The sequence below is a fragment of the Plecotus auritus genome (genome assembly GCF_963455305.1).
Source record: "Plecotus auritus genome assembly, chromosome: X".
Taxonomy (NCBI): Eukaryota; Metazoa; Chordata; class Mammalia; order Chiroptera; family Vespertilionidae; genus Plecotus; species Plecotus auritus.
Window position 1 is genome coordinate 50,958,522 of NC_137784.1, and position 14,024 is coordinate 50,972,545.

General features: G+C 42.7%; 1 protein-coding gene across 1 annotated transcript in view; it reads left to right on the forward strand.

Annotated features, from left to right (window-relative positions):
- AR (androgen receptor) overlaps nucleotides 1–13,654 on the forward strand; it is a gene marked incomplete at its 3' end in the record, with an annotated part of 299,234 nt that extends 285,580 nt beyond the window's left edge. The window contains exons 5-8 of the mRNA XM_080652861.1: nucleotides 3,544–3,688; nucleotides 11,258–11,388; nucleotides 12,216–12,373; nucleotides 13,074–13,654. Of these exons, the coding sequence (XP_080508987.1) occupies nucleotides 3,544–3,688; nucleotides 11,258–11,388; nucleotides 12,216–12,373; nucleotides 13,074–13,229 (590 nt within the window). The remainder of the gene's footprint in view (nucleotides 1–3,543; nucleotides 3,689–11,257; nucleotides 11,389–12,215; nucleotides 12,374–13,073) is intronic.
- Nucleotides 13,655–14,024: the final 370 nt, after the last annotated feature.

The window sequence follows — 14,024 nt, forward strand, 5'->3', positions numbered from 1 at the left end:
CATTAATAAATGATAACTATTAATTGAGGGTGGGTGAGTAGACAATGTGTATACAGTATATTTGTAATCAGGTGTACCTGATTTGGAATCTTAGCTATACACTAGTTAATTGTTTGACCATGAACAAATCACATGTCTACATGTGCTTCTGTTTCCTCATTTGTGGAGGTGGTACAACAATCTCCACCTTGCAAATTGTTATCAACATAGAAACTATATATAAAGTGCACCTAGTACAGTAGCTGAAACATAATAGATGCTCAGTAAATAGTAGGTCATTACAGTGAGGCTTGAGTGCTCTGCCACTGCTTTCACTAACATCAATTTAAGTTGCCACCAGCCTTGTTTAGAAGTGCATGCATGGGTCCCAAGGATGAATTGTCTTCTTTGAAGATGTTGACTGTCTGGTGCACTAGAGCAGCATAGATTTCCTAACTGGACCTTCTTTGGGCACGTGCTCCCTGGTAAGACATGAGACTACAGGTTTCCACTGCAGATTGGTAAGAAATGATGATTGGATTCTAGTGAGAAAACAAAATCTCAAATAAGTTGCCTTTACATCTAAACCTATGTGGGTGTTTCAAAACCTGAAAATGACTCCTCTCTATTTCTCCTGAACAGCCTAACACAGTGCCAAATAGGTGTTTGAGTGTGTGTATGCTGAAAGCTGGAGCTACTGTTTCCTTAAGTCATTCATTCCTTGATAGCTATGTGTCTTCAAAGGCTGGACATTAGAGAACAGAATTAGGTATTGTAATCAGATTATACCTCTAGGAAAATTTGCCAACTCTGTTGCTGATGTACAGACAGTAAATACGCTTGAGTGCTAAGCTGCTCTCACTAAGGACTATAAATTAGCATTATAGCCAAACTACATTTTTTTCTTTTTGCTCTTCTTTGTTAGTTCTCTGGTATCTCAGGGATGGAAAAAAACACGCATCAGTATAGACAGCTCCCTTGGTACTTGTATAGTTTAAACCTCATCACCCCTATGCACCCTAATATTCACACACTCACCAGCCAAGGATTTACTTGCTTTCCATTGCCTCACATCTCAGAGGTTCAGGGTTCAAGTTCCCAGGTCCCCTCTCCAAGAGATCCTTAGATGCTCCATGCTTGGCCCCTACATTTATCTCATGCAAGGAAGAGTCAGTACCAGGCATTCTATTCTAGGGCTTCAGTGAGGAAATACTCTGGGGTCTGTGGCTCCAGCTAGTCTGTCAGCATATTACTACAGTAAAGATGGGAGGCACAGGCCTTGGAGCTAAGATTGCAGCCAAGGATGGTGATATGAGGGACTCTAGAATCCCTGATGTCTGATAGGCTTGGGGCATAAAAGAAAGGGGAAATGGGTGTGTGAGTGGGAAAGGACCAACAAAGTCTTACAATGTGTGTAGATATTGTAGACTTTAGGCTGGAGTCTATGGCTAGTAAAAGCTCATGACCTCAGTATGTTTTGAGCTTGTCCTTAAACAGTAGAGTGGAAAAGACACTGGACAAGAGAATTAGAACACCTACACACTAGTACCAGTTCTGCCATATATTGTCTGAATGACCTTGGGGAAATCAGTTAACCTCTCTGGCCATTAGGTTCCTTGTTGGCAAAATAAGTGTCATATCACCTACTCACTAGGGTTTTTATGAGGTAAAAATGAGGTAATCAGTAAGAAAGTTAGAAGCATTATCTAAATTCATGGAGCATTTTTAATGAGGTATAGCAAGACAACATTTCAAATAATTCTGGAACTGTTGGAGAGAAGAGAAATGAAATGCTGGTAGGGGATGAGCTCTGAGGTTATGGTTTAAGCATCCAACTATTTAGAAACCTCCATGAGAACATAATTATATCTATGCGGTAGAGGTGGCATCTGGGAAACTCTTGTTCTCTGAGCTTAAGGGAAGTAATTTGGAGCTCATCCCACTTTATAAAATTAAAATAAATTGAGGGTTCTTAGTCCATTTAATTAATATTTCTTAAATGCTTACTCAAATATCTGAATTATGTTATGCACTAGGAAAGAAAACATGAATAAGAAGGAGTGGTCCTTGTCTTCAAGAAGCTCCAAGTCTAGTGGCAGGGGGAGATAGATGTGTATATAGATAAATGCTAATACTGTGTAATGAATGCTATAATTAGGTGGGGTTACACAAGATTTACTTAGAATTTAAATGAAGAATTATTAAGTCTTCTGCTTGGATGAGTTGGAAAAAGCTTCACAGAGGAGGTAGCCTTTCAGTGAAAACTTGAATGCTGAGTACATGTTTATTAGGTGGAAAACCTAGGAAAGGAGGAAGGCATTCCAGGCAAAGGCAACTGCTTGTGCAGAGATATAGAGGCATGAGAAAGCATGTTGTGTTCAGAAAATTGTACGTTTTTCAGAATATCTAGAACCTAGATTATGAGAAGGCAAATAGCAAGAGATTAGTCTAAGCAGGCAGGTAATGATGGGGCTGTTTGTGTATAACAATGGTAGTAGGGCAAAAATAGCAGTAGAGTTGGCTATTTGCTGGAAAAATAAAAAACAATGGAGAGAAAGTGGAAGGCAGAACGAGAGTCAGAGAATAAAGAGCCCAGATGTAGTGTGGAAAAGACAGTGGTTGTCAAAAGCATCTACCATATGTTATGTAATAATACCCTATTCCCAGAGTTGTTAGAGGGACAAATAAGATTATAGCTAGAAAAGAGCTTTATAAATTGATAGTGCTGTTCATGTGGGAGAAATGACTATTACATGGCATCTTAAGAAAGGCATAGTGATCAAGAGCACAGGCTTTGGAGTCAGGCTGCTTGGCTTTGAACCTTGGTGTGCCATTTACTAGCCCAGTGGTAGGCAAACTGCAGCTCGCGAGCCACATGCGGCTAGCGAGCCACATGCGGCTCGCGAGCCGCGGTTTGCCGCTCTGTTGACTAATGAGATAGGGGCTTAATCACAAGGAACAACAACAGCCTGTAATTATTGGAATCCAGAGTCTAGTTCAGTGGTCGGCAAACTCATTAGTCAACAGAGTGACAAACCGCGGCTCGGGAGCCACATATGGCTCGCAAGCCGCACTTTGCCAACCACTATACTAGCCTCATGATCTTGGACAAGTTCTGTAACCTTTCTGTGACTCACTTTTACTGATTCACAGAATGGGGATAGTAATAGTACCTACATTATTGGATTGTTGTGAGGTTTAAATGAGTTAATATAAGTAGCATGCTTATAAAAAGGGTATTTTTTGAAAGCAGTCAATAAGTGTTATATTAGTCTTTTCTAACTGACAGTGCCCCTTTTGCCTCCATCATCATCTCATTTGAGCAGCTTAGTGAAATAGAGAAACGAAGGAATATTATCTCCATCACATAGCTTACTTTCCTTCTGCTCCCCAGCACTGGTGGTCCCTGTGGAAAGGAAAAAAACAAAACCTTTTAAAGACTTTATGGTCCCTGTGGCTCTTCATGGGCTGTCCGAGAGCTAGAAATTCTCAGGACAGCAGAGGCCCAGATTTCATTCAGCCCACAATTGCCCAGTCTGACCATTGTCTCTTCTCCATCTTCAGGCTTCCGAAACTTGCATGTGGATGACCAGATGGCAGTCATTCAGTACTCATGGATGGGGCTTATGGTGTTTGCCATGGGATGGCGGTCCTTCACCAATGTCAACTCCAGGATGCTCTACTTTGCCCCTGACCTGGTTTTCAATGAGTAAGTGCTCATAGGCCCAGAAATCACATAAACACAGCATCCTGGCAATGTCTGTTTGATGGTAATGATGGTAGTAACAGTGGTGGTTAGCCCATTTAACCTATACCATATATGAGGCAGTAGAGGCCCCTTCTAGCTTCTACAATCTGAGGTGGCTTTGCTTGACAAGAAGGCCAATTGATAGGAGGCCAGGGGGGTTGGTACTGAAGCCATCCCTTTCACACCGAAGACCCAACCTTGGTATTTTGACCATGTTTCTGACATGCTTTGTAATCTATCTCAAAACCTCATATCGAGGTCCTTTCCATTCACTCTGACCAGCATAGGGAATGGGCATAGGGACTCTAGATGTGAGGGCTAAAGTTCCTTTGGTCCCTTTTGCTACATCAAGGGCTACTGCCAGTCACCATTTGTTGACTAACTCCTTTATGCCAGAACTATACTAGATACTTTCTAAATTCTTTCTCATTGAATCCTCATGAAAACCAGATATCCCCTTTTTATAGATAACTAGAGGCCCAGTGCACGTATTCGTGCACTGGTGTGGACCCTTGGCCTGGCCTGCAGGGATCGGGCTAAAACCAGCTCTCTGACATCCTCCGAGGGGTCCTAGATTGTGAGAGGGCACAGGCCAGGCTGAGGGACCCCACCAGTACACCAACCGGGCCTCTAGTATGCATATAAGATCTTTGGTTAATCTCTTCTGGCCCTCCCCCCTCCCCCCTTCCCTCTAAGATTCATCATTCTGTTCCATGTTTCCATGCCTGTGGTTTCCACTACAGCATTGAGCATCTGGCCCCTGGTCAGTACACGTCATAGCTACCCTCCGATCAGCTGGTCATATTTAACGAATGAGAAAAATTAGGCTCAACAAAATAGAGACTCACCCAAGTTAACAGAGCTAGTGCATGTTGGCAACAGATTTCAAAATATGTCTGTGTAACCCCAAGTTCTTATACTTCTTCATGACGGTTAGTGATGGGGAAGAGCAGCTCCATCACTCTGGCCATGTGACTTTGGCCCAGTCACTTTTCTTCTCTTAAAAATAGGTTTAATTAATGCTTGCCCTGCTATTAGTTCTATTAATCATTTATGAATTTGTCCAAGGGTTCAGATTTTGAAATTACACTTGTCTTGACAAAAATCTGTAATGTCTTTGGGCATGGCCTATGACTTTCCTGTCCTTCAGTTTCCTCATCTGTTAACTAAAGAGAACTTTTTCAAATGGCTTCTTATGATGACTAAAATGGGAGTTAATGGTTATGAAATGTCTGGCCCATAATGGACAATAAATAAATAAAAAGAAGTACTTTTCTGATACTTTCTCCAATAGTGATATTCTTCTCCACTTCTACTGTTTGGGGTCCCTCAATGGCATTGTGAATGTAGCTGGTCAGAAAAATATTCCCAAGGACATTAAACTAGTCTCACCACAGAGAATCCCTTTGGTCAGGGCAAGAATTGACCTTCCCTTCTCTCCAGCCCTCTAACTGAGAAGAGCCTTAAAATAAATTCTACAGGCCAGGAGTTCCTTCTAATACAGCAATGTGGAGGAAAATAAGCACCTCCAGATGCCCTTTTCTAAGCCATCCAGCCCTGTTAGTCAGAAGCTAAGAATAACCATTAGGCTATTGGCATGACCTCTTTTGTGGTTTCCAGATCTCTAAAGAGTTACCTAAGATACCATCTTTTGTGGCAGGCCTTAAAAATCTCCCTTTATGTTAATCTCTCACACCCATCCTCCTACTGCTCTCCAGTGATTGAATCAACTCCCTATCCACCTGCAACACCCTCACCATTCAGAGCACTAAGACCTTCACAAAGTGATAGTTGCCTACTTTCTAAATCTTAAAGTTCCTTCTCTGGCTTTGCATAAGTACGTGGTACCTCACCTCAGTTTTCTGGCCCATTCCCATATATCTCATCAAAAGGTACCATAGCCCTAGCCAGTTTTGCTCAGTGGATAGAGCATCAGCCTGGAACTGAAAGATTCTGGGTTCGATTCTGGTCAAGAGGACGTACTTTGGTTGCATCCTTAATCCCCAGCCCTGGTCAGGCTGTATGCAGGAGGCAACCAATGGATATGTCTCTCTCGCATCAATGTTTCTCTCACTCTGTCTCTCCCCTTCCCTTCCATTCTCTCTAAACAAATCAATGGAAAATATATTTAGGTGAGTATTAACAACAACAAAAAAGATACCACAGGATGGCAGTGCTAGTAAACGCTAGTACTAGCATTCTCCCACAACCACATCAAATTTACAACTAAAATACAGAACAACCATCATTTAGAACCACCTGAAATCTGGCTGAATGGAAGTCCTACAACTAGAGAAGTAAAGAAGGAAGCACACTGAGACTGATAGGAGGGGAAGAGGCATAGAATGGGCTGGTCTGACACCCACAGGTGGCATGTTTTTAATCAGGAGGGATATCTTGGCTGAGTAGACCTCCCTTGAAGAGCAAGGGGTCCCAGCCACACACCAGGCCCTCAGCCCAGGGTTCCAGAGCTTGGAAGAGAAGTACCTGTAACTTTGGGCTGTAAAAAACAGTGGGGATTGTGGTTGAGTGACAGGGAGGCAGCCAGAGACCCAGATAGTTCCTCTTATAGTGCCAGTGCACAGATGTCTTTGGATTCACTCGCTCTGAGCTCCAGTGCTGAGGCAGCAGCTTGAACAAATCTAGGGAGATACAGGGAGGAACTAAATTGTCTGTCATCGGGGCAAGAACTGGGTGGCAGCTTTCTCACAGACAAAAGTGCTGGGACCTTCCCCCCGACAGAGCTGACTGACAGGCACCATATCTGAGTCTCCATCAAGTGGTAGAATGGCCTTGTGTGGTAGGTATCCTGTAGGGCCCAGTGGCTCAGCCTCCCTAGTCACCACAGCTGGGCACTCTAGGTATGCCCATGTTGTTTGCCCCACCCTGGTGATTCCCTGAGGTCCTGCCCCACCCAAGCTGTTTGCAGTGTCTTTTGCATATGAATGGCCTATTCTGGCTCAGGCTTCAGACTTTCCTAAAGCCACTCAAATCAGCATCACCTGGACTCAATGTGCTCTATACTTCTTGATAAGTGGCCCAGGCCTGACACTAGCAGCAACTTTACAAGGTTCACAGCTTGGCCTCTCCTGGGTATATACTAGTCCAACACATGTTCCAGCCATCTACATATTGCTCTGTAGCTCGTGCTGGGTGGTCCCAGGCATGGCATAGACAGTGGCTGACTTTACACCTCTCAGGATTCCCTGGAGCCAGTGCACCCGATGGAGTTACAGACCATGCCAGATTACAACTCTACCACATCCATGAGCAACACACTAAAGGGTTGGACTTGGTGAGTACCAAAGCCCCACTGAAGCAAGTCCTGCTACATAGGGGTGTCTCCTGCATAGAAACTCTTCCACTGTAGACACAGCTGGTCCTCACAGCCAATTGGTATGGGGGTAAATTCCTCCCAGTGATGCCAACATTATTCAAGGCTCACTACAACAAGAGCACACAAATGACACAGAGGCGTACCTAGAGTGTTCAGATCAGGCAATTAGGGAGGCTGAGCCATTGGGTCCTACAGGACACCTACTACACAAGGCCACTCTACCAATTCCCAGAGATGTAGCAGCTCTACCTAATACATAGAAACAAACATAGGGAAGCAGCCAAAATGCAAAGACAAAGAAACATGTCACAAATGAAAGAAAGAAGAAATCTCCAGAAAAAGAACTAAATGAAATGAAAGGAAGCAAACTGCTAGATACAGAGTTCAAAATAATGGTTATAAGGATGCTCAAAGAACTTAATGAGAACTTCAAGGATCTTAGTGAGAATGTCAAGGGACTTGGTGAGAATTTTAAGGAAATAAGTGAGAACATCAAAGACATGAAAAAGGACCAGTCAAAAATGAAGGATACACAAACTGGAATGAAGAATACTTTGCAGGTAATAGTAGAGTAGAGCATGCCGAGGATGAAATAAGTGATTTGGAATACGAGGAATCAAAAAACACCCAGTCAGAAGAGCAAAAAGTAAAAAGAATCCAAAAATATAGTGTAAGGAGCGTCTAGGAAAACCTCAAGTATACCAACATTCACATTATGGGGGTACCTGAAGGAGAAGAGAGGGAGCAAGAAATTGAAAACCTATTTGAAGAAATAATGACAGATAACTTCACTTACCTAGTGAAAGAAATAAACTTACAAGTCCAGGAAGCACAAAGTCCCAAACAAGAAAAATCGAAAGAGACCCACACCAAGACACATCATAATTAAAATGTTAGGGGCTAAAGACAATGAGAGAATATTAAAATCAGCAAGATAAAAGCAGTTAGTTACCTACAAAGGAACACCCATATGACTGCCAGCTGATTTCTCAACAGAAACTTTGCAGGCCAGAAGGGAGTGCCAAGAAATAGTCAAAGTGATGAAAAGCAAGGACTGACAACCAAAATTACTCTACCCAGCAAAGTTTTTATTTAAATAGAAGGTCAGATAAAGAGTTTCACAGACAAGAAAAAGTTAAAGGAGTACATCAAAACCAAATCATTATTACATGAAATGTTAATGTTGAAGAAGAAGAAGAAGAAGAAGAAGAAGAAGAAGAAGAAGAAGAAGGAGAAGAAGAAGAAGAAGAAAAAGAAGAAGAAATATGAGCAATAAATACATATCTATCAACAATTGAATCTAAAATTCAAAATAAACAACAAGGAATTTAATGAACAAAATACCCTGATTAATAAAACCAGAAGCATAGAAACATGGAAGAGACTGATGAATATCAGTGCAAAGGGGTGAGAGGGGCAGGAAGAGATTAACCAAAAACTTATATGCACATTTGCTTTACACAGGGACCCATGGTGAAGGCCTGGTGTAGGGTGGGATCTGGATCTGGGTGGAGGAGGGTAATGGGGGAGGATAGGGGAGACATCTTTAATACTCTCAAGAATAAAGATCTAAAAAAAATAAATGATTTTACTCCCCCCCAAAAAAAACAAAAGATACCACACGACTAACCACATGGTCTTAAACACATCAAGCCCCAGAGCTCCTGAAACAATAGGTGCTCCATCTCCCCTTCTTCTCATAGGAACCCACTATGCCAGAGCTCTTGGATTCCTAGAAACATCTAAACCAGCCTTGGGCAAACTACGGCCCGCGGGCCAGATCCGGCTGTTCTATCCAGTTCTCTTGCTCTCCCCTCCGCTCCTTTACTTTGAATTTATATTAGTTCACACAAACACTCCATCCATGCTTTTGTTCCGGCCCTCCGGTCCAGTTTAAGAACCCATTGTGGCCCTTGAGTCAAAAAGTTTGCCCACCCCTGATCTAAACCAATGTTTCTCAACAGGGATGCTGTTGACATTTTTGGAGGAATACTTTTTCATTGCACAAGAAGTTCCTACATATTGGAATATGTTTAACATTTCTGGTACCTATCCACTACATACCAAATAAAACTCCAGTCACTGTGACAGTCTAAACTGCCCTGACACATTTTATCACCCAATATGGAGACAGTAACTCTCTAGTTGAAAACAGTAATTGCTGTTAGCCTCATTAAGGTACTAGTAATAGGGAGACTGAAGCCCAAAGAGAGAGTCAAAGAATCTGAGTCAACCCATTTGCTGATCTCTCTTATACCAAACCCTATCATCAGCCCTGCATTTTTCTTTCTTCCTAACCTCGTTTTGGGAAACACGTATAAGGGTCATGAGCTTGAACCCTACCTGTATGACCTTGGGTAAATTACTTAACTTCCTCTAATCTCATTTTTCTCATCTGTTGAATGGCAAATGCTATGATAATGGCACCTTCCTATACTAGTATGTAATTTATTGAGCACTTACTATTTGCCAGGCACCATGCTCAGTGTTCTACAATTTTCATTTCCCCTCTTATCTACTCTCCTTTACTTCTAACTACCTCTGCTCTCCTGAATTCAATTCTTGACCCCATGTTTCCTACCTTCTACTCTATTTCCCTTTCCTTCCTTTTAACTATCTCCTTATTCTTTTAGCCCTTTCTCCCCCTTTCCTGTTCCTATCTTTTCTGAATTTCTTCTGTTGCTTTTCTCTCCATCTTTCCCAAATTTCTCTGTCCTTGGGGCTTAAAGCAGTGTTACAGCAGTCCTGCATGCCAGGAGCGTGATATCAATGGTAGGTAAAAAGACTGCAGTGTTGTTATCAACAGAGGCCTGGAAGTACAATAAAGACCAGAACAGATCCAGGCCCCAGGGTCAGCAGAAGTTATTAAAAAATTCTCTATATTGAAAGATCTTTGAGCAACAGTGTTTTGGTCAATTGACTTGTGATACTACCTAAATACTTCTTTCCAGTTGAGCTCCAGTTGGAATTGAATATTTCTATACCATCTGCCTCCCTCCCCCTTTCTTCAGGCCAGCCAAAATTTCTCTGAGATAGAGTGTTGAGCTTCTATCCACCTAGTGCCAGAACTATTCAGGTTGTGGACGATGCTAGTGGTTTGGGGACCAAAATATTAAACCACAGCCTTCAGTCACAATCTGGGAGGTTTTTTCCTCACCACTTGTGTGTCACATTCCTTTTACTTTATCCACAAGATATATAATCTCTCTCTCTCTCTCTCTCTCTCTCTCTCTCTCTCTCTCTCTCTCTCTCTCACACACACACACACACACACACAGACAGACACACAATTTATGAAGTGCTGAAAACCAAGAATGCCTACTAGCTGGAGGATGCTGTGTTTTCTCTTAGAGGCTTGCCATAGACAGTCATGGAAAAGAGAGTTGGCTCCCCAAAATAAGCTTGGACACTTCCTATATAATTTATAGGTGATAATGTGATGATCTGTTCACAAGTCACTATAATGAAAAAACAGCTCACACTGTTTATAACTCCCAAACTGTAGTAAGGAACAGCCGATATATGAGGGTGTAAGCTCCCCCTCAGCAGGCGGTCTTTACAGTGGACATTCAGAAATACTTCCTGGATGATTTGATAAATATTGGAACTCATTTTGAAGTGACAATGGGGGAATCTTCTTCCCAAGGAACATTTAAATAAATATTTAATTTTTTTTTTGTATGGGAAATGGCATTTAAGCCAAGAGGCAGGGAAATTGACAAGATGAACTACTACTATAGTCACTTAAGAATCCTGGTATCCTTACTTTGAGTTGATTTCTAAGTCCTGTCTCCTATAAATCCTACAAGTTGGGATACCTGGGAGGCATGTTCTGGCTCTGGATGTAACTATGATATTGAAAATGTAGTCAGGGAGACCATGTGCCTGGCCCATTTTGGTTAGACTTGTCTGTCTCTGTCTCAGGAAACAGGAGGGGCACAGGAACTTGGAAGTTCCATGTGTTTACCCATATCCTGACCAGGAGAGATGAGTAGCTATCAGGATGTCAGTATTTTTTTTGGGGGGGGGGGGCGGGGGATAACAACCTTGTTTCTTGCCACTAAAGTACTAACAAGAGGAACACCAAGCTCTTCTTGGAGAATCTGGCAAGGGGAGAGCAACGAGAGACATTCTCTTGGGCTTATTATAAACCTCCTTCATTTCTCTCCTTCCTCTGTGTGTCTCTTTCTCAGGTACCGCATGCACAAGTCCCGGATGTACAGCCAGTGTGTCCGAATGAGGCACCTCTCTCAAGAATTTGGATGGCTCCAAATCACCCCCCAGGAATTCCTGTGCATGAAGGCACTGCTGCTCTTCAGCATTAGTAAGTGCCTGGAGGAGTAGGGAATGTCCCTGGGGGCCAAGGGGCTCAGAGAAGAGTTGCTTTTTTCATAAAAGAGTTATCAGCTCCTGGACATTTCCCTTTCGTTTTCACCCTTCCTACTCCATTCTCCCTTAGCATCATTTTGCCTAACAAGGATAAATTTCATAGATTAAGACCAATTTCATTGCTAAAATTCATCCTCCATTAGATTTCCACTTACCCCAATCCTCTCTTTGGGATAAAACCTTTTGGCTGATTGTAGCAGACCTCTGAAGTTTTCCATACCTTCTACCATAGAAAAAGGCAAGGCCTACCTTACATTTCTTGTAAGGCAGAAGGGACTGCCTCCTAGAAAGAACTTCCTCCCCTGCCAACAAGTCTATGTAAATAACTCAGACAGGGTTTATTTGGCATCCAAAAAAAATGTTTCTGTAATGTCTCTTCTAAATAGAGTGCTCTTTTAGCCGATAAATGAGTCAATTTGGTATTCAAAGTTATGTGTTTTAATTGTCTAAATCAGAACTACTCTGTGGGCAATGTAAAACCATACGTCCCAAGAAATGTGTTGAGAAGACTAGAAAAAGGAAAGGTTAAGTACATTGTATTTACTTGATGCTCTTCAAGTTGGGTCCAGCTAGCCTTTCCCCTAAGATCTTTCTGGCAAACTGAAGGCCCCAGACATACAGGCTTCAGCTATAGGAAATCAAGTAGATGGTTCCCTCCCTGTGGGGTGGGTGTCAGGTTTGTGGCCAGAAAACTTGGTGCTTTGTCTAATGCTCCTTTGTGGGCATGCTTCCCCTTTCCATTCTGTCTTCATCCCACATCAGTTCCAGTGGATGGGCTGAAAAATCAAAAATTCTTTGATGAACTTCGAATGAACTACATCAAGGAACTTGATCGTATCATTGCATGCAAGAGAAAAAATCCCACATCCTGCTCAAGGCGCTTCTACCAGCTCACCAAGCTCCTGGACTCTGTGCAGCCTGTAAGCAAATGATGGAGGGTGCCTTGTCAGGGAGAGCTGCCTGATAGAGCCAAATGATAATATGTTCTTCTAGGGTCTGGCACCACCTGTTGGGAGGTGCTTCCATACTCCTCTTACTTTGAGTGTGGTCCAGGAAGAAAATGCAATGGAAAAGAAATGAACACAGGTCACAATGTCCCAGCTGGATGTTGTGAAAGAGGTGGAGGAGTTGAGAACAGAGCACTTGGGACTCAGGGAATGGGCTTAGAGCAGATAAGTTCTCTGGGCAGACAAAACAGACCTGGATGTTTTTCCCCTCTTCTTTGAGTCATGTGTGTGAATTTTTGTGCATACACCATTTGTGCTTCTGAGTGTGTGTGTGTGTGTGTGTGTGTGTGTGTGTGAGAGAGAGAGAGAGAGAGAGAGAGAGAGAGAGAGAGAGAGTAAGAGAGAGAGAGAGGAGCCCTGGGGAAGAGGAATACTTAGTCCTGTGTCAGAGAGTTTACAATGGTGTAAGAGATCTCTTGGGAACCCTCAATGATTCCATGGAGGTCATTTAGTGCAGACACGTGCGTGCGTGAGCGCGCACATGCGCGCGCGCACACACAGGACCAAGGACAGGGAAGGAGAAAAATCAAAGGTGGGAGTAAGAGCGTGATAGAAGTCAACTTTGTCAACTCTGTTTTCTTGTTCCCTCCCTCTCTTATTGTCCCCCCTACAGATTGCACGAGAGCTGCACCAGTTCACTTTTGACCTCCTAATCAAGTCACACATGGTGAGCGTGGACTTTCCAGAAATGATGGCAGAGATCATCTCTGTGCAAGTGCCCAAGATCCTTTCTGGAAAAGTCAAGCCCATCTATTTCCACACTCAATGAAGCTTTGGAAGCCCCATTTCCTCATTCCCCTTTTCAGATATTCTGCCTGTTATAACTCTGCACTACTTCTCTGCTGTGCCTTGGGGAATTTCCTCTATTGATGTATATATAGTCTGTCATGAAGATGTTCCTGAATCCTATTTGCCAGACTTTTTTTCTATTTTCCTTCTTTCTTTCCTCCCACCTCCTCATCTGACCCTGCCATGGCACTTTCAGACTCTGCTCCCTACAATGAATGGCTCTTATCTGTGTTTTGAATGGTGTTATATTTCTTTAAATCTGTGATGATCCTCATGTGGACCAGTGTCAAGTTGTGCTTGTTTATAGCAGTGTGCAGTGTGCTGTGTGCCAGCCATACAAACGTTTACTCACCTAATGCCACGGGAATTTTAGAGAGCTAAGAGTGTCTGGGAAAACCAAAAGTCAAACAAAAACAAAAAAAAAAAATCTTGCTAGGATATTTTTCATTTCAAAAATATAAAAACAAACAAATCCCCAAAGACGGTAATAGTGACTAGAATAAGGTGAGCATTACAAGACCATGGGGAGTCACTGCTATTTTTCAAAACCCTCCCTCCCAGAGTTTCTGCCAATAGCTTTTGCCATTAGAGGGCAGGATGGCCCCAGAACTGAGTTGGGGGAAGGGAGAGACAGATTTAAGACAGGACAAAGAGGACAGCTAAATCACCAGTATCTGCTCACATTCTTGGTCCCTGAGGTCTAGATTGCTCAACTGCAGTGCAATTCATTGTACTGAAAATGTGCTTCTTATTTGAAAATTTGTCTGCATGTGAA